Source organism: Anomaloglossus baeobatrachus, chromosome 6 (genome assembly GCF_048569485.1).
Source record: "Anomaloglossus baeobatrachus isolate aAnoBae1 chromosome 6, aAnoBae1.hap1, whole genome shotgun sequence".
NCBI classification, from domain to species: domain Eukaryota; kingdom Metazoa; phylum Chordata; class Amphibia; order Anura; family Aromobatidae; genus Anomaloglossus; species Anomaloglossus baeobatrachus.
In genome coordinates this window covers 460,427,211-460,446,384 of record NC_134358.1, presented here as the reverse complement: position 1 = coordinate 460,446,384, position 19,174 = coordinate 460,427,211, and the positions used below count along the sequence as shown (strand labels likewise).

Genomic DNA, 19,174 nt, shown 5'->3' with positions numbered 1-19,174 from the left:
TTTCCTTTTCCAACACGCCTCTTCCATTTTCCACCAGCGTCTGTCATTTTGCCACTCATTTTGATTGCAACAAGATTGTGCACTTAAAATGTGATAGTAAAAATTGAGAGGTGGTGTAGATTTCAGTGGTGGTCTAGCTTTAACAGCAGAATAAACAACAATAATTATCCCTGACAATGCAACTACGGCCCTTAAACTGGCAGCAGTGTTTGCTAGTATAATGGCTTAGTAACAATGAGTTTGAGTGTACAATGCAGGTAGACGTGCTGCAAATATCTTTGCACTAGTGGGACAATACAGAAGTCCAACAGCCACGTTTAGGATGCCACTAAGTTCACTCAGTGTTTGCTAGTATAATGGCTTAGTAACAATGAGTTTGAGTGTGCAATGCAGGCAGAGGTGCTGCAAATATCTTTGCACTAGTGGGACAATACAGAAGTCCAACAGCCACTTTTATGATGCCACTAAGTTCACTCAGTGTTTGCTAGTATAATGGCTTAGTAACAATGAGTTTGAGTGTGCAATGCAGGTAGACGTGCTGCAAATATCTTTGCACTAGTGGGACAATACAGAAGTCCAACAGCCACTTTTATGATGCCACTAAGTTCACTCAGTGTTTGCTAGTATAATGGCTTAGTAACAATGAGTTTGAGTGTGCAATGCAGGTAGACGTGCTGCAAATATCTTTGCACTAGTGGGACAATACAGAAGTCCAACAGCCACGTTTAGGATGCCACTAAGTTCACTCAGTGTTTGCTAGTATAATGGCTTAGTAACAATGAGTTTGAGTGTGCAATGCAGGCAGACGTGCTGCAAATATCTTTGCACTAGTGGGACAATACAGAAGTCCAACAGCCACTTTTATGATGCCACTAAGTTCACTCAGTGTTTGCTAGTATAATGGCTTAGTAACAATGAGTTTGAGTGTGCAATGCAGGTAGACGTGCTGCAAATATCTTTGCACTAGTGGGACAATACAGAAGTCCAACAGCCACTTTTATGATGCCACTAAGTTCACTCAGTGTTTGCTAGTATAATGGCTTAGTAACAATGAGTTTGAGTGTGCAATGCAGGTAGACGTGCTGCAAATATCTTTGCACTAGTGGGACAGTACAGAAGTCCAACAGCCACTTTTATGATGCCACTAAGTTCACTCAGTGTTTGCTAGTATAATGGCTTAGTAACAATGGGTTTGAGTGTGCAATGCAGGCAGACGTGCTGCAAATATCTTTGCACTAGTGAGACAATACAGAAGTCCAACAGCCACGTTTAGGATGCCACTAAGTTCACTCAGTGTTTGCTAGTATAATGGCTTAGTAACAATGAGTTTGAGTGTGCAATGCAGGCAGACGTGCTGCAAATATCTTTGCACTAGTGGGACAATACAGAAGTCCAACAGCCACTTTTATGATGCCACTAAGTTCACTCAGTGTTTGCTAGTATAATGGGTTAGTAACAATGAGTTTGAGTGTGCAATGCAGGTAGACGTGCTGCAAATATGTTTGCACTAGTGGGACAATACAGAAGTCCAACAGCCACTTTTAGGATGCCACTAAGTTCACTCAGTGTTTGCTAGTATAATGGCTTAGTAACAATGATTTTGAGTGTGCAATGCAGGCAGACATGCTGCAAATATCTTTGCACTAGTGGGACAATACAGAAGTCCAACAGCCACTTTTATGATGCCACTAAGTTCACTCAGTGTTTGCTAGTATAATGGCTTAGTAACAATGAGTTTGAGTGTGCAATGCAGGTAGACGTGCTGCAAATATCTTTGCACTAGTGGGACAATACAGAAGTCCAACAGCCACTTTTATGATGCCACTAAGTTCACTCAGTGTTTGCTAGTATAATGGCTTAGTAACAATGAGTTTGAGTGTGCAATGCAGGTAGATGTGCTGCAAATATCTTTGCACTAGTGGGACAATACAGAAGTCCAACAGCCACTTTTATGATGCCACTAAGTTCACTCAGTGTTTGCTAGTATAATGGCTTAGTAACAATGAGTTTGAGTGTGCAATGCAGGCAGACGTGCTGCAAATATCTTTGCACTAGTGGGACAATACAGAAGTCCAACAGCCACTTTTATGATGCCACTAAGTTCACTCAGTGTTTGCTAGTATAATGGGTTAGTAACAATGAGTTTGAGTGTGCAATGCAGGTAGACGTGCTGCAAATATGTTTGCACTAGTGGGACAATACAGAAGTCCAACAGCCACTTTTAGGATGCCACTAAGTTCACTCAGTGTTTGCTAGTATAATGGCTTAGTAACAATGATTTTGAGTGTGCAATGCAGGCAGACATGCTGCAAATATCTTTGCACTAGTGGGACAATACAGAAGTCCAACAGCCACTTTTATGATGCCACTAAGTTCACTCAGTGTTTGCTAGTATAATGGCTTAGTAACAATGAGTTTGAGTGTGCAATGCAGGTAGACGTGCTGCAAATATCTTTGCACTAGTGGGACAATACAGAAGTCCAACAGCCACTTTTATGATGCCACTAAGTTCACTCAGTGTTTGCTAGTATAATGGCTTAGTAACAATGAGTTTGAGTGTGCAATGCAGGTAGATGTGCTGCAAATATCTTTGCACTAGTGGGACAGTACAGAAGTCCAACAGCCACTTTTATGATGCCACTAAGTTCACTCAGTGTTTGCTAGTATAATGGCTTAGTAACAATGAGTTTGAGTGTGCAATGCAGGCAGACGTGCTGCAAATATCTTTGCACTAGTGGGACAATACAGAAGTCCAACAGCCACGTTTAGGATGCCACTAAGTTCACTCAGTGTTTGCTAGTATAATGGCTTAGTAACAATGAGTTTGAGTGTGCAAAGGGCAGGAGGGTACAGTGGCAGGGTTGTGGGTCTCTGGGTAGAGGAAAGGAAGCCTGCCTTTCTATCCCTCCTAATGGGGAAATGCAGTGAGGAAATCCCTGACCTTAGCTACACAGACGCTGTCATCTTGTGTAGCTGTTAAACTCTGTTTTCACGGACCTGTCACCTATGGCTCTGACCCTGCCGGTATTAGCCCTTAAAAGGACTGATAGAAAGTGCTATCCCTATTCTGTACAGCACTGTGTATAGAGCGTACACAGCAGTATCGGAGATAGGCGCTGCGCCAGCGGTGACTGACACCAAGGACGCAGAAGAGATAATGGCGTCCGGACGGGCAGATACTCGTTTTTATAATGCAGGGACATGTGACATGGACATCCTATCACACATGCCGTTGCTTCTCTGGCTAAAAGTACACTTAGCTGTGTGTGTGTCTGGGATTGGCTGACATGCTGGCCCGCACCACTACACGCGCGCGCTTAGGGAAGGAAGACAAGGGAAAAAAAAATGGTGATCGCCATTATCCATACAGCAGTAATCTGAATGTGCTGTTCCCGCACACTATACACTGAAATTTCATAATAGTGTGAGTCACAGAGTGACTTACACTATTACAGCGGAAAGCCAGCTAGTAATTAGCTGGTTTTTTTGCTGCTAGAACCATTCTCGAACGTATCTAGAACTATCGAGCTTTAGCAAAAAGCTCGAGTTCTAGTTCTATCTAGAACAGCCCCCAAAATCACTCGAGCCGTGAACTGGAGAACCTCGAACCGCGAACCGCGCTCAACTCTACACATGAGGCCAAAATCACGGTTACCAACAGCAATGGAATGAAGTCAGAATGGAAGGAGAGTACAGAGTCTTGTATTTTAACTGGGGGAAACAAATGGAATCAGAAGCGGCTGTCCTTGAAGTGGACTACCACTTTAAACCTACAATCACAGTATTGCAGTATACTGTATATTGAATACTAGAGAATTGCAGTATATAGTGAAATCATTGTTATATGAAACTCAGTCTGGGGCTGAATTTCAGAAAAGGACCAAGATAGCAGTGATGAGGGCATTCAGCAGGCCATTAGCTGCCTTGACAACTCATCGGTTCACCGCAATTGTGTCGTGTGGGGAACATGGGAGTCAATGCATGTATATCGGCAATAATGACGTTTAAATGCCAGTGTCATTGATTGAGAGCGGCATTTAAATGATTAAACAACAGTGATCGGAACAAGCTCTGGCCGCTGTTCTTACAGGCACATGCTGCCCTTGAATAACAGCTGTCACCTGCCTGGTAAGGTGCTGGCTCATCTTATCACCTATACAAAGGATGGGTGATAAATGTACAATTGCTAGACATGTGAATGCTGTAATACCCACCGATCATGAGAAAGGGGGCTTCAAAGTCCTCTATAAACTATGAAGCTTTACTGTGAGCATGTGCCACCGCTCTTCAATTAATCTATTAACTGTTTATAGGAATTACAGAGCAGTTAAGAGCATGTGCTCAGTAAAGCATCATCATGCTGGGGATTTAGTGCCTCGTTCCCATGATTAGTGCGCTTCTCATCAGCTGGACCAACAGCAAAAGTAGATATATCATCTATTCTGTAGATAGGTGATACATATTATTTATAGGACATACCCTTTAATAAATATACTGGCTTCAGAGGACCAAGTGACGAGTAGAGTAAGTAAATTCCATTTTACCATAAACAAGCCAGTATAAATGTTTTCCATTACATGACTTGTACCCACATAGGGTAATGAGGTCCCTAAAAATGAACACACAGTTCACTGTTGGAGAACCTACATTTTCATTTCCTGAAGCCACCTTAAGCTTCGGCGAACATTTCTTCCATCATTAAAGTGAGGTGTCGCAATTCCAAACCGGTTTCCTTTTTTATACTTTGTCCAGTCATATTTTCTGTTTCTTATCTCTCCTAGGATATAAAAACCATATTAATATCTTAAGACATCACTAATAAAATACAATGAAATATAAACAAAGCAACTCAGTCCCTTGTCTGTTATCCTCAGAAATAAAAACATCATGATACACTAATTGTAATCTAAAGTTTATTTCTTATTTTTATTATTATTTTTTTAATTTTGGGCAATGTTCACATTACAAATATGATCTGTATTTGGTGTATACATCTGATCCCTTCTTGACATTTACTTCCAGGTGCCAATAGACTAATATTGGCCAAAGATTTGACAATAGAATGTATCTCGGAAAATGTGTATCTCAAAAGGAAAAAAATACATATGTGCATTACGAATCTCATTGTAAATTATCTATTTTTTACGTGTATGTGAGTGTGGGGTAGAGGGGAGTTAATTGGCAGAGAAATGTTAGAAATTATTACAGTTTTTAGGAATAGGGTGAATGTAGCTCCTTCCCTTAGAGACCAGGGATTGATGGTATAGATGTATATATAACATTATGTGTATGTAGTTTTATTATCCTGCATATATGTTTTAGAATCTTGTAAAGTGATGGCAGGTTCCATCCTCTGGGACTCTCTTTGATCCTAAAATTAAATGGGAGCAGTACTGGTTTAGATTTCCGTCATCTTTTCTGTTTTTTATTCCTGAAGAGAGACATTGTGCAGGGAACTGGAGTTGCTGCACTTCTCTGTACAGCCCTTTTATTCTCAAGATTGATGGGCATTAGATGATCAAATGATAATGAGATGCTTTTCTCATTCTGTTCTAATTTATGCAGCAAAAGATAAGTATACTACAGAAAAAAAGGAAGTATCACCCTACTGCGACAAGGCCAGTGTAAAAATTGGAATATAATCCTCTCCTTTCACATTAGAGCCTGTTTTCACCTTCCTGACCAGACCAAATATTACAGTTATGACCAGTGTCACTTTATATGGTAATAACTTTGGTACGCCTCAATATATCCCAGTGATTCTGAAATGTTTTTTCGTGACACGCTGTACTTTATGTTAATGGTAAATTGTGGTCGATATGATTTGCATTTATTCATTAAAAAATGAAAAAAGGCAAAAAAAAATAAAATTTCACAATTTTTTAACTTTGAATTTGTATGCCTTTAAAATAGATACAGTAGCTATATCACACAAAATCATTAATAAATACATTTGCCACATGTCTATTTTATATCAGCATTATTTTTTAAATATATTTTTTATATATATATATATATATATTTTTATAAAGTTAGAAGGGTTAAAGGTTTATCAGCAATTTCTCATTAAAACAAAATTTACAAAACCAAAATTTTTTAGGGACCCCATCACATTTGAAGTGACTTTGAGAGGCCTAGGTGACAGAAAATGCCCAAAAGTGACACCTTTCCAAAAACTGCACTTCTCGAACTGCTCAAAACCACATCCAAGATGTTTATTAACTTATTAGGTACTTCACAAGAATTAAAGCAATGTGGAAGGAAAAAACATTAAATTGTAGTTTTGTAGTATTACTTTAGCTCCAAATTTTGCATTTTCACAAAAGTAACAGGAGCCATGCAATTTGTTACATAATTTCTCCTGAATTAGATGATATAAAAATTGTGGTCGAAAACTACTGTTTGGATGCATAGCAGGGCTCGGAGGAGCACCTTTTGACTTTGAGATCGAAAAATTGGCTGGAATAAATTTGGAAACTATACCCCTCAATGTACTTATTTTGAGATGTGGTGAGCACCTTGAATCCCCAGTTGCTTCACAGAATTTTATAACGTTGAGCCGTGGAAGTGAGAAGACGTTTTTCCCACAAAAATGTTGTTTTATCCCTAGGAGATAATGGACCATACAGTTGCTGTGCAATTTCTCCTGAGTGCATAGATACCCCATATGTGTTGGAAAACTACTGTTTGGGCATGTCAGGGCTTGGAAGGGAAGGAGAGCTATTTGGCTTGGAGTGAAAAATTGGCTGTAATAGAAAACGGATACCATGTTGCAATTGCAGAGCACCTGATGTGCCTAAACAGTGAAGCTCCCCCACAATTGATGCCATTTTGAAAACTATACCCTTCAAGGAGTTTATCTAGATGTGTGGTTACAACCTTAAACCCACATGTGCTTAACAGAATTTTATAATGTTTAAGGCACATGGCAGGGCTCGGAAGGGCTGGGATAGATTGCGGATGCTGTCACATATGAAAAGCCCTTGACATGCCAAAACAGCAGAAACCCCCACAAGTTACCCAATTTAGCAAAATACACCTCTCGCGGAACTCATTTAGGGAAATAGTGATCATTTTTAACACTTGGGCGATATACAGATTAGTATAACATTGGAGTGAGTTAATGTAAAATTAACATGGGTTTCAATAAAATGTTGCTTTGGCCACAAGTCTTTAATTTTCAAAAGAGTTAATAGGAGAAAACGAACAGTACAACGTTTTATGATCCTGAGGTGCCAGAATAGCAGAACCTCTTATAAGTCATGTCTTTTTACAAACTACACCTCTCAATGAATTCATTTAGGGGTGATGTGAGCAAATTAACACCACAGGCGTGTCACAAATTTTTTTACCATTGGATGGTGAAAAAAACTAATTATGTTTTTTTCACTAAAATGTTGTTTTAGCGCCAAGTTTTTAATTTTTAAATACCTAATAGGAAAAATTGGACCACATAGCTTGTTGTGCAATTTCACTTCAGCACACTAGTACCTCATATGTGGTCAGAAACTACTTTTCAGGCACAGTGCAAAGCTCAGAAGGGAAGGAGCACCATAATATAGCACAGATTTTGCTGTTATGGTTTGTGAGCTCCATGTCACATTGGCAGAGCCCCTGAGGTACCAGAACAGCAGAGCCCCTATAAGTGACCCTATTTTACAAACTACACCTCTCAATGAATTGATCTAGGGGTTCACTGAGTATATTAACATCACAGGTGCTTCATGGAATATTATATTATTGGGCAGTAAATATAACATAATTACATTTTACAGCAAACATTTTGTTTTAGTCCCAGATTTTACATTTTCACATAAATAGAACCGTTATTTTCTAGACAGACAATTTCTGTTGAACATGGCAATACCCCCTATGTGGCTCTATAGTACTGTTTGGCCACTTGTCAGGGTTCATGAGGGAAGGAGTGTTATTTGACTTTTAGAGAGCAGGTTTTTTAAGAAAAATTTGCAGACTACATTTGCAGAGCCCCCAAGTGCCAGAAGAGAAGAATCTCTCCCTCAATTCACCCCAATTGGAAAATGACATCCCTATGGAAATTAATCTACAGGTGTAGTGATTATTTTGACTCCATGGGTGATTTCCAGAAATGAGCAGAGTATGTTGCAGAATGAAAATTGGAAATATGTCATTGTAATGCCCGTACTTTGTAGTGCCGGTACTTTGTGCACAGCTTGTGCTTCTGGAGAAACGTACCCGGTAATTAAGTGGTCTCTCCTTGCTACTGCACTGAGAAACATGTGGACACTAACTACATTTTAGGCACACTGTGGGCCCAGGAGGGAGGGGAACACTCTAGATTTGGGATCGCTCATTTGGCTGGATTTCTTTTCGGGAGGTTTGAGAAAGATGAGCCATGACACTCTTCTAGTGGCTTACTGCTACAAGTACGGTGGAAATCCCTGGTATTTATGTTAACAGATGTCAGAGTTTAAAGAGTTGAAGCTTTTACTGGAAACATTTTGGATCACATTCATCCTATGCGCTAAGTTGAGCACTTACATTGGAGTTTACATATAAATCAATGAATTATGTGTTTCAGTTGAAACCCACGAAGGATTCATTCATTATAATAATGCAGCAGAGTTACTTTGGACTTTGACCTCTGTTTGGCGATGTCTATCTTTTCAGAAGTGCTCAAAACTGTGGCCAACCATACTTTTACAAACGTTTATAAAAATGGACACCACCGGATCATAGGGATTGCGGCATTGGGGATTCTATCTGAATCATATATTTTAGAGATTTACATTTAAACCGCCGTGTAAGTGTTCAGCATAGAGTGCAGGATAAATGTGAGCCAAGCTTTACTGTGACGTTTGGGAGGAAAATTAACAAATCAAGAGCAGGTCAAGAATTTAATTATTTTTTTACACCATTCACTGTGCAGTACAAGTATTTGATGGCTTTATTCTTTTGGTGAGTGCAATTTCAGCAATATCAGATTTAGATTGGTTTTATATGTTTGGCAACCATCACACTAACACAACTCTTTAAAAAAAGTTTGTGCATCGCCATATTTTGAGAACTATAATTTTACTATATTTCTGCTGACAAATTCATGTTATATTTTTTTTTTTGCGGGATGAGTTGACGTTTTTATTTGTAAAGGCCACTTTACACGCTGCGATATCGGTACCAATATCGCTAGCATGGGTACCCGCCCCCATCGGTTGTGCGACACGGGCAAATCGCTGCCCGTGGCACAGAACATCGCACTATTTCCCTGCTCTGCGACGTCGCTGTGACCGGCGAACCACCTCCTTTCTAAGGGGGCGGTTCATTCAGCGTCACAGCGACGTCACAGCAGCGTCACCGAACCGCCGCCCAATAGAAGTGGAGGGGCGGAGATGAGCGGGACGTAACATCCCGCCCACCTCCTTCCTTCCGTATTGCGGGCGGCAGCAGGTGTGTGCTGCCGCAGGAGCGACAAACTACTTCGTACACCGAGCAGCAGCGATACTCGAGAATGGGGGGCATGTCACCGATGAGCGAATATGACCGTTTTTGCGACGATTCAAAATCGCTCTTAGGTGTCACACGCAAAGACTTCGCTAAAGCGACCGGATGTGCATCACAAATTCCGTGACCCCAACGAGATCGCTTGAGCGATGTCGCAGCGTGTAAAGCGACCTTTATTTTTTTTTTTGCATCATTTTTGGGCATATAACATTTTTTGTTCACTTTCTTTCCTAGTTTTTGGGAGGCAGAATGAACAAAAAATAGCAATTCAGAAATTGTTTTTTGAGGGGTTTCTTTACGCTGTTCATCGTGCAGTATAATTGATAAGATAGTTTTATACATCTGCTCAGTACGATTGTAGTGATACCATATTTATATCTTTTTTTATGTTTTATTGCTTTTATACAATAAAAACAAATTTATTGAGAAAATAATTGTTTTTGCATCTCTCTATTCTGAGAGCTTATGCTTTTTTATTCTGTTGCTGACTGCGCTGTGTGGCAGCTTTGTTTTTGATGGGACAATATAAAAATTTCAGCTGTACCATTTTTACTTATAGTGGACTTTTTGATTGTATTTTATTCCACTTCCATTACCCCTGTCAGCTTTACACTGACAGATTGCCTGTTAAGGCCCCGTTACATGCACCGACATATCTAACGATATGTCGTCGGGGTCACGGAATTCGTGACACACATCCGGCGTTGTTAGTGACGTCATTGCATGTAACAGCTCCGAGTGAGTGTTAATGATGAAACATACTCACCTAATCGTTGATCGTTGACACGTCGTTCATTTTCAAAATCTCGTTGGTCGTTGTGGGCATAGGTTGTTCGTCGTTCCTGTGGCAGCACGCATCGCTAAGTGTGACACCGCGGGAATGAGGAACAACAGCTTACCTGCGTCCTCCGGCAATGAGGTGGGTGTGTCGTTAATATGGCTGGTCACTGCCCCTCCGCTTCTATTGGTCGGTCGCTGTGTGACGTCGCTGTGATGGCGCAGGAACCTCCCCCTTAAGGAAGAGGTTGTTCGCCGCCCACAGCGACGTCGCTAGGAAGGTAAGTACGTGTGACGGGTGTTGGCGATATTGTGCGCCACGGGCAGCGATTTGCCCGTGACGCACAAACGACGGGGGCGTGTGCTTTCACGAGCAACATCACTAGTGATGTCGCTGCGTGTAAAGCCCCCTTTACACTCTGCTTCTGGCTGCATCTAAAGGAGGCTTTACACGCAGCGACATCGCTAACGAGATGTTGTTGGGGTCACGGAATTCGTGACGCACATCTGGCCTCGTTAGCGACGTCGTTAATGAGCAAACGCTAACGATGTAAAATACTCACCAAATCGTTGATTGTTGACACGTCGTCTATTTCCCAAATATCATTGCTGGTTTTGGACGCAGGTTCTTCATCGTTCCTGAGGCAGCACACATCGCTACGTGTGACACCCCAGGAACGACGAACAACACCTTACCTGCGTCCTCCGGCAATGAGGTGGGCGTGACTTTCATGCGGCTGCTCTCCGCCCCTCCGCTTCTATTGGACGCCTACCGTGTGACATTGCTGTGATTTGCCCATGACGCACAAACAACGGGGGCGGGTGCTTTCACGAGCGACATCGCTAGCGATCTTGCTGCGTGTAAAGCAGCCTTAACAGTCCATCGTACAAGGCAGACCCAGAGGTCATTATTTGACCTCCGACTGATATAACAACCCCAACCCTCGGCTCCCCATGATCATGTTGTGGGGGTGACAGAGAGGTGAGAGAAGGAGCCCACTCCTTCTCACAAACTTCTAACTGCCATAATCAGTATTGCTCATGGCTTATAGAAAATAGTAAAAGTATAACATAATTGGGAACTGAGAAAATCAGATACTGATGATGTCGCTGGTCAGAACTAGCATTCTGCACTGGAAACACGATGACTGTGGGACTCTGGGCATTCTGATCCCAAGCTGACCGCTGACCATAAACAAACATCTGCACTTCACAAACCTCAGCAAGTGCCAACGGTTATCTACCATCGGAAGTTAGGAAGAAGTTAAAAGTAAAGTCATGTAGTCCCATGGAAAATACTGTAAAAAAGTACCATAAAAAAATTATGGTTTAAATATGTTAATTTAAATGTAACATTCTAATCTCACATGTATTTGCTCTTTGCTATTAGCAAAAGATACTATCTCAAAAAGTATGACCTAAGAGATGGAACTAATCTATAAGTCAGTGTTCAAACCTTTAACAGGCCTTGCAGCATGACCAGTGATAAATTCTGTACATAAGCTACTTCGTATATTTCTTTTCTATGGAGCATTGCTTTTAAGACTCCATACACTGTTGGTCTTTTAAGGCTGGGGTTACATGATGTCTTTGCCCATGATTTCTGTAGAGAGAACAAAGTTCCCTTGGCGCTGCTGCTACATCATAGCGCCATACAAGTGAATAAAGTGGCATTGCATGGTGACCGTGACAAGCAAGTAACAAGAAATCCAAATGCCTTGTATATTCGTACGATTGGCTTGTAACAGTCACAATATGCTATGACGTAGCAGTGACAACTAGCAAACTGTTTCCGCACGACATATGTCACGGCCAACATCACCTTAGGTCAGCCTCAAGGAGAACCAGATCTTTCTTGACTCTTTTATTCTAGAAATGTAAGCAGTCAATTGTTATAGATGAGACAAATATCTCAGGAATTAGACATGGTGCAAGTGTTTCAGTTCTTTTTAAGTTGTCATTGTGATATTTATTAAGCACTCACCAACATCATAATCATTATGTGTAACCACATAAAGATCATGTCCTCTGCGTGATTCTTCCTCTACGTCTTGAAAGCTTTTAGCAGGATTAATTAGGACACCTGCTGAAGAACCTAAAGGCAAAGCAAGGAAAAGATTTTCCATCACTAATTAGGAATTTATTACCATTACGGTACATCGGATGGGGTTAAATAAACACAACTGATTAATCCTGGCTATATAATTACATTTCTAAAAACAGTAACACATTGAGTTACTAAGAATGTAAATAATTTGATAAGTTAGAAAACTTTATCTGGATACAGTCTCCCTGCAATGTATAACGCCATAATCTAAAGCTTTCTCTGAATATAATGAATATTGTATAGAGCACTTTAGGCTGTGTGCACACTTTAAGTATTTGGTATAGAAATTTCTGCACCATTTCTACAGCTATTGGTAGGAAAAACGCAGCATAACATAAGCGTGTTTTTGCCGTGTTTTACGTGCATTTTTTGCACATTTTTTAACATGCGTTTTTGGTGCAGATTTTTCCCTACTAAATAGTATGGGTGAAATCTGCAGCAAAAATTCTGAAAGAATTTTTATGCTGCAAGCAAAAAATAAGCAACGTGTGCATGAGCTTTCAGGACTCTCATTCACTTTGCTGGAATCAGAAAACCCTTCTGGTTTTGTGACAAAACAGTGTACAAAAAATGACAAAACAGCAAAACAGGCTCTAACCCCTTAAAGGAAATATGGCATCAGAAAAAGACCTGCACTTTAAATAACATTTTCATATAAAATGTATTTTGTGACATTGAGAGTAATTTTTTCGTACTGTCCACAAAGCCTAAAATTAAAGGCCGCTTTACACGCAATGACTTATCTGACGATATGTCGTCGGGGTCACGGAATTCGTGACGCACATCCGTCGTTTGATTTTGACGCGTTTTTGCGGTGTTTTCTTACCACATTTTTCCCAATGCGTTTTTTCATTTAAATCTATTGTATGGAAGGGCTCAAAAACGCTGGAAAAACGCAAAAAGAATTGACATGCTGTGTCTTGGCTACATCATCAACAACGCAGCCAAGATGCAGCCAAATAAGATGCCCAATGTAGACAGTAAAATAGAAATCTCATAGACTTTGCTGGGAGAAGGAAATGTATGTATTTAGGTGCATCTTTGTGACCTCAAAAACGCACCAAAATGCAAGAAAAGCTTGATACATCCTGTTGTACATATGAATTTCAGCTATTTCCTTATCAGTACAGACAGGATTCCAATGATAGAAAACACCTTTATATGCAGTAGATAACACCATTCACAATAGGTGATGTAACAGCTCTCTCTGCTCGTACTCCCTTCACAATCACCTTTGCGTAGAGCAGAGTTAAGATTGCTTTACACGCTGCGACATCGCTAGCGTTAGCACCCGCCCCCGTCGTTTGTGTGTCACAGGCAAATCGCTGCCCGTGGCGAACAATATCGCCGGTACGCGTCACACCAACTTACCTTCCTAACGACGTCGCTGTGGCCGGCGAACAACCTATTTTTTAAGGGGGAGGTTCGTGCAGCATCACAGCAATGTCACAAAGTGGGCCACCAATAGAAGCGGAGGGACGGAGAGCAGCCGCATGAACGTCTCTCCCACTTCGTTGCTGGAGGACGCAGGTACGCTGTTGTTCGTCGTTCCCAGGGTGTCATATGTAGCGATGTGTGCTGTCTCAGGAACGACGAACAACCTGCGTACCAAACGAGCAACGATTTTTGGGAAACGAACGGCGTGTCAACAACCAATGATTTTGGGCACTTTTTGGATCGATAGCGATCGCTGGTAAGTGTCACACGCAACGACGTTACTAACGAGGCCGGATGTGCGTAACGAATTCCGTGACCCCAGCGATATCTAGTTAGCGATGTCGCTGCATGTAAAGCGGCCTTTAATCTATTTCTGCCTATATCTATGTTGCTGCTGAAAATTAGAAGTATGCCTTATTATTTGGTTAGTGACCAGTATGTGAATTATAAGAATGCTGATGACAGACAGACATAGAGACAGACACATAGTGAAAGGGAAAATGAAAACCTGATTTTATCAATATGTAATTTTCTGATAACACATTGCCTTTAAAGACTTTTATTTTGGCCTCATTGAATAATAAAAGAGCCATAACTAATTTTTTCGTTAACATACCATGCCTTGAAACAGCATTCCTACCCTCTGAACTTCTCCACATTTTTTCATGTTACAAAACTATGAATCATTTCCTTTACACTTCACAAATAGTTAGTATTTAGTATTAGTATATCCCATAAAATTCCAGTAAAATGCATCTAAGCTTTGTGGGTGTAATGGGAAAAAATTTGGGCAAAAAAACACAGGGTATGAATACTTTTGCAAGGCACTGTACATACTCTTGTATTGCAGTGCATTATTGTCTGTCTAATATTAATAATAGACAACCTATTTTAGGCCTTGCTTTGGGCACATATGCAAGGCAGACAAAGGAAATGAATCCGGCACTCTTGAAATTACTACTCAAAAATAGGTTTTAATAGAAATAGCAAGCCAGACACAAAATACATAACACTTCGGTCAACAAGACCTTCTTCAGATGGCGTGCAGGCAGGTAACTATATATAATACCACTATGTAGAATAGGGGTGGGTGCCTAGGTGAATGGTGATCCGTCTGAAGAAGGTCTCGTTGATCGAAATGTTAACTGTCTCGTTTCAAAACTATATTCCTTGTCATTTTGTGAGTGCCACGGCTAAATTAACCCCTTCCCAGATTAAGTCCTCATATATTGCAGCCCAGGCCATAGTATACCACAGAGATTAACTATCATAGGCCAAAGTATACCCCAGGGCATAAAATAGCCTTGGGCAAACTATACCCCACTCGTTAGAATATACCCATCTAAGGGTATGTGCGCACGTTGCTTTTTACCTGCTTTTTTGCTGCTTTTTCTTCTGCGCTGTTTAATGCCAAAATGGATGTGTTCTTCTATTCAAGCAAAGTCTATGGGAATTTGGGTTTCTTGTTCACACTATGTTGTTCAAAATGCTGCCTTTTTGTGGCAGAACTTTGGTCAAAAACTCAGCTTTGCAGTGCAAAACCCAAATGGCAAAAACAATTGACATGTTGCTTCTTTGAAAAGCTGAGTTTTTGACCAAAGTTCTGCCACAAAAAGGCAGCATTTTGAACAACATAGTGTGAACAAGAAACCCAAATTCCCATAGACTTTGCTTGAATAGAAGAACACATCCATTTTGGCATTAAACAGCGCAGAAGAAAAAGCAGCAAAAAAGCAGGTAAAAAGCAACGTGTGCACATACCCTAACATGGAAGCCAGGTAAAGTCTGGCTGAGGCCACAGTATACCCCGGGGTATAAACACTATACCAGGGAGTGTAAAATACTATTGTGCTTACATTAAACTGACAGCAGATGGCGCTGTCACTTCAGTGCATAGTTACCGTAATGTAACTTTTTATGTATGCTTGTCTCTGCTCTCTATGACTCCAAATTTTTTTTTAATATTATCAGTATTTACCTTTAAACATTGATTTTGTAGCAAGAACTTGCTAGTCTAAAAGTCCCAATACACGAAGCAATGTCTTGCACTGATCAGTTGACCCATAAACATTCGGCCAATATTTGCCCGATGTAAAACCACCTTAGTTATGAATTTTATTATATTATAAGCAGTCAAGTTTTTTGGTAGAAACAATAAGGCTATGTGCCCACGGGGAAAGTGTCCACAGGAGATTCCGCAGGAGCTCCCAGAAAACCGCAGCACAACTTTGTTTTAATGCTGCGGATGTATTGCGGAATGTCCTGCGGATATGCTGCGGTCATTCTGCATTGAGGATACAGTACCATGGCTTCGGCACTACATCCTCAACACAGAACAAGTGCTGGAGTGTTGGTGGAGTTCATACTTACCTCCATCCTGCAGCACTTCACCTTCCGGCCGTGTCTGTCAGTGTCTGCACTTTGCAGGAGAAGGTGGGCGGGACTGAACTAGATCCAGCTGTCACATTACCGGAGCTCGTGCAGGCCCCACCCACCTCCTCATTCCTATTTCTGGCTCCACCGCGCTCCTCTGCACTAGAGGAAGTGACTCCAGTGTCTTCAATCAAGGCAGGTAAGTATGGGATCGTGCGGAAAAATCCGCAGGAATAATTGACAAGCTGCAGATCAGATAGTGCAGGAAATCCGCATTATTTCTGCTGCGGAAAAAAAATGCAGCATAGGCACAGCAGTTCCAAAATGCCATAAAAATGGCTGGGGACTCACTGTACTGCGGATATTTGAAAAATCCGTGGAATTTCAGAGAAAAAATCGCGGCAAATTCCACAAATTTTCCGCAGCGTGGGCACAAAGTGTTTAGAGTTTTAATATTTAAGTCAGTTAGCTTTCTCACTTAACTTTCCAAACAAAGCTGAATCCTCAGTAAAATGTTGAAAAATTAAGTAATATTTGTGGATATCACTCAATGATACTGATGGGGGTATAATATGACCTGAGGGGTATATTTTAAACTGGGCCCATTTATGCTCCCGAGGATAATCTAGCTTAGGGCACTTTAACCCCACAGGTATACTCTTGCCTGTTACACCCGATTCTTTTCCTTTATTTGCATAAGGAGAGGTATCCTATCTCGGCACCATTTCTACTACAGAGTCATGTGTAGCCCAGCTATCTACACAAGGCAGACCTGGGGCCATTTATAATCTCACAGATGACTTAAAAAGTGATTAAGACACTGCTGATATCAGTTGACTGTGTAATGTGTATGGAGGCTTCCTAGCTTTTCCGCGACACATGACGTGAGAGGAGAGAGGTAACAGTTGCTGACCCTATTGTTATCACCGGAAATCAGTTTCCAGAGAAGTTTGGCACTGGCTCTCTCATAGAGAACACATAAATGCTTGAGCCAAGCGCTCCTATGTATGGGGGAGGCAGTAGATATAGCGGTCAGCCAAATGATGAGGTCTCTAGAGTAAATAAGGGATTTTACTCTACAGTTGTATTTAAAAATAAAATTGATTGCATTTTTCAATATGCAACACTCACAGCTGATGTAGGGGCAGCGAGTAGGATTAGTGGACCCAGTAGACCACAGGGGGGACCTGGTGTTACCCTTTAGTAGGAGGGGCTTAACCAAGGTGCCTACCACGAGGCGGACGCCAGGTATCACTCCCAGGGTAGTGACCGAGACTGTGGCAGTTGACCATCAAGGCAGGTGAAGAACTCAGGTACGAGCTCATATATCAACAGGTACAGTCAAGATGACTGAGGCAGACTGGCAGGTGGGTAGAGATTAATATGGTGCGCACAACAGGGACAAATAGGTATGGGACAGGAGCACGGGAACCCAATATCTAGCTAGCAGACTGAAGACTAACTAAAGTCCTTGCACAGTCACCTCTCCTAATGGGAACATGCCTTAAATACATAGTGCTTCTCAGCTATAGGCTGAGAGGCATTTCCTGGAAATAGTGAGCCTGCCTTTTAGGAGGAGGGCCGGTGTGCGTGCATACTAGGCGCGTTGTCGGAGAGCCTGTGCCGTTTGCACAGGCCTCAGAGGGAAATGGAGACAGAATAGCATATGCGTGGCCGCGGAGTTGCAGGGCAACACGTAACTCGGTGGCAGTAAGAAAATGAGTGTCCCTGCAGGGATGCCGGCACTACACAATACATTTTGAGCAGTCAGATCTAACACAAACGTCCATAGAACAACGTTTTGGCAAATGTTTGGTACAAATAACTTTTATGTAGTCATAAATTATAAATTGTTATTAAATAGTTCATAGAAATAAATTGGTTATAATACTAAACAAAATAATATTCCTAGGTGTCCTCTTCTTTTAAAGTATTTTTCATTCTGACTTTATTGTTTAACCCCTTAACGACCGCCGATACGCCTTTTAACGGCGGTAAATAAGGGTACTTTTTCCGATCCGCCGCTTTTTAACGGCGGTCGGAAAAAAGGGTCTAGCGCCCCCCAGAGTCAGAAAATTTCCGGGGTCTCAGCTGCCGGGGGTAGCTGAGACCCTGGAGATCATGATTCGGGCCGGTTTTTCCGGTCCCCAGTCACGTGATGACCGGTATACACCGTATACCGATCATCAAGTTATAGCAAATGACCGCGCCGGTAAAAAATGATTTATCTCCCATCTGGCATGATCAAACATGCCAGATGGGAGATAAATCTTTTTCCCGGTTCCCTCCGGTCCCCCGGTGTCCCCAAAGTGCCCCCCCCGACCCCCAACCCCCTCCCGAAAATCCAAGATGGCCGCGCGCGCCGGCCGCATTTCCACTGTTCCTATGGTTTCTGTCGTATGTGCCATAACACATACGACAGAAACCTGCTCCCTAGGCCCTGCCGGGTCCCCCCCGGTGTCCCCCGGTGTCATACATACCTGTCGGAGCGCTGATCCCCCGCGGCCCCCTCCTCCGGCTCCTTCACAGCAGTTGCCGGTCACATGAGCAGAGCGCGGCTGTCAGCTTCCTGTGTTCAGGACGCTGGCTGCTCGCACTCTGCAGCTGTGACCCAGGGAGGGTGGGTGCAGATTCTTTGTACCCACTCTCCTCAAATGGAGGGTCTGGCCTCCTAGAAAATGGGGGATACGTTCCCTGAACGTGTCCCCCATATTCTAGAAGGTCCAGAGTCGACGTGGGACGTCCAAATGGATTATTGTGGATTTTTTTTTTCTTTTCAATAAATTGGTCAATCAGGGAATGTTTTGGGGAGTGTTTTTTCAAATAAAAATTTTTTTGTTGTCAATTTTTTTTTTATTACTGTCAATTAGTTATGTCGGGTATCTGATAGACGCCGTGACATAACTAATTGCTGGGCTTGATGCCAGGTGACATTACACACCTGGTATCAACCCCATTCATTACCCCGTTAGCCAACGCACCAGGGCGCGGGATGAGCTG

General features: G+C 41.8%; 1 protein-coding gene across 1 annotated transcript in view; it reads right to left on the bottom strand.

Moving 5' to 3' along the window:
- Nucleotides 1-19,174, bottom strand: part of EFHB (EF-hand domain family member B) — a 108,332-nt gene that overhangs the window by 38,755 nt on the left and 50,403 nt on the right. Inside the window, exons 5-6 of the mRNA XM_075316665.1 lie at nucleotides 12,242-12,352; nucleotides 4,648-4,777 (exon numbers count right to left, since the gene is read on the bottom strand). Of these exons, the coding sequence (XP_075172780.1) occupies nucleotides 4,648-4,777; nucleotides 12,242-12,352 (241 nt within the window). The remainder of the gene's footprint in view (nucleotides 1-4,647; nucleotides 4,778-12,241; nucleotides 12,353-19,174) is intronic.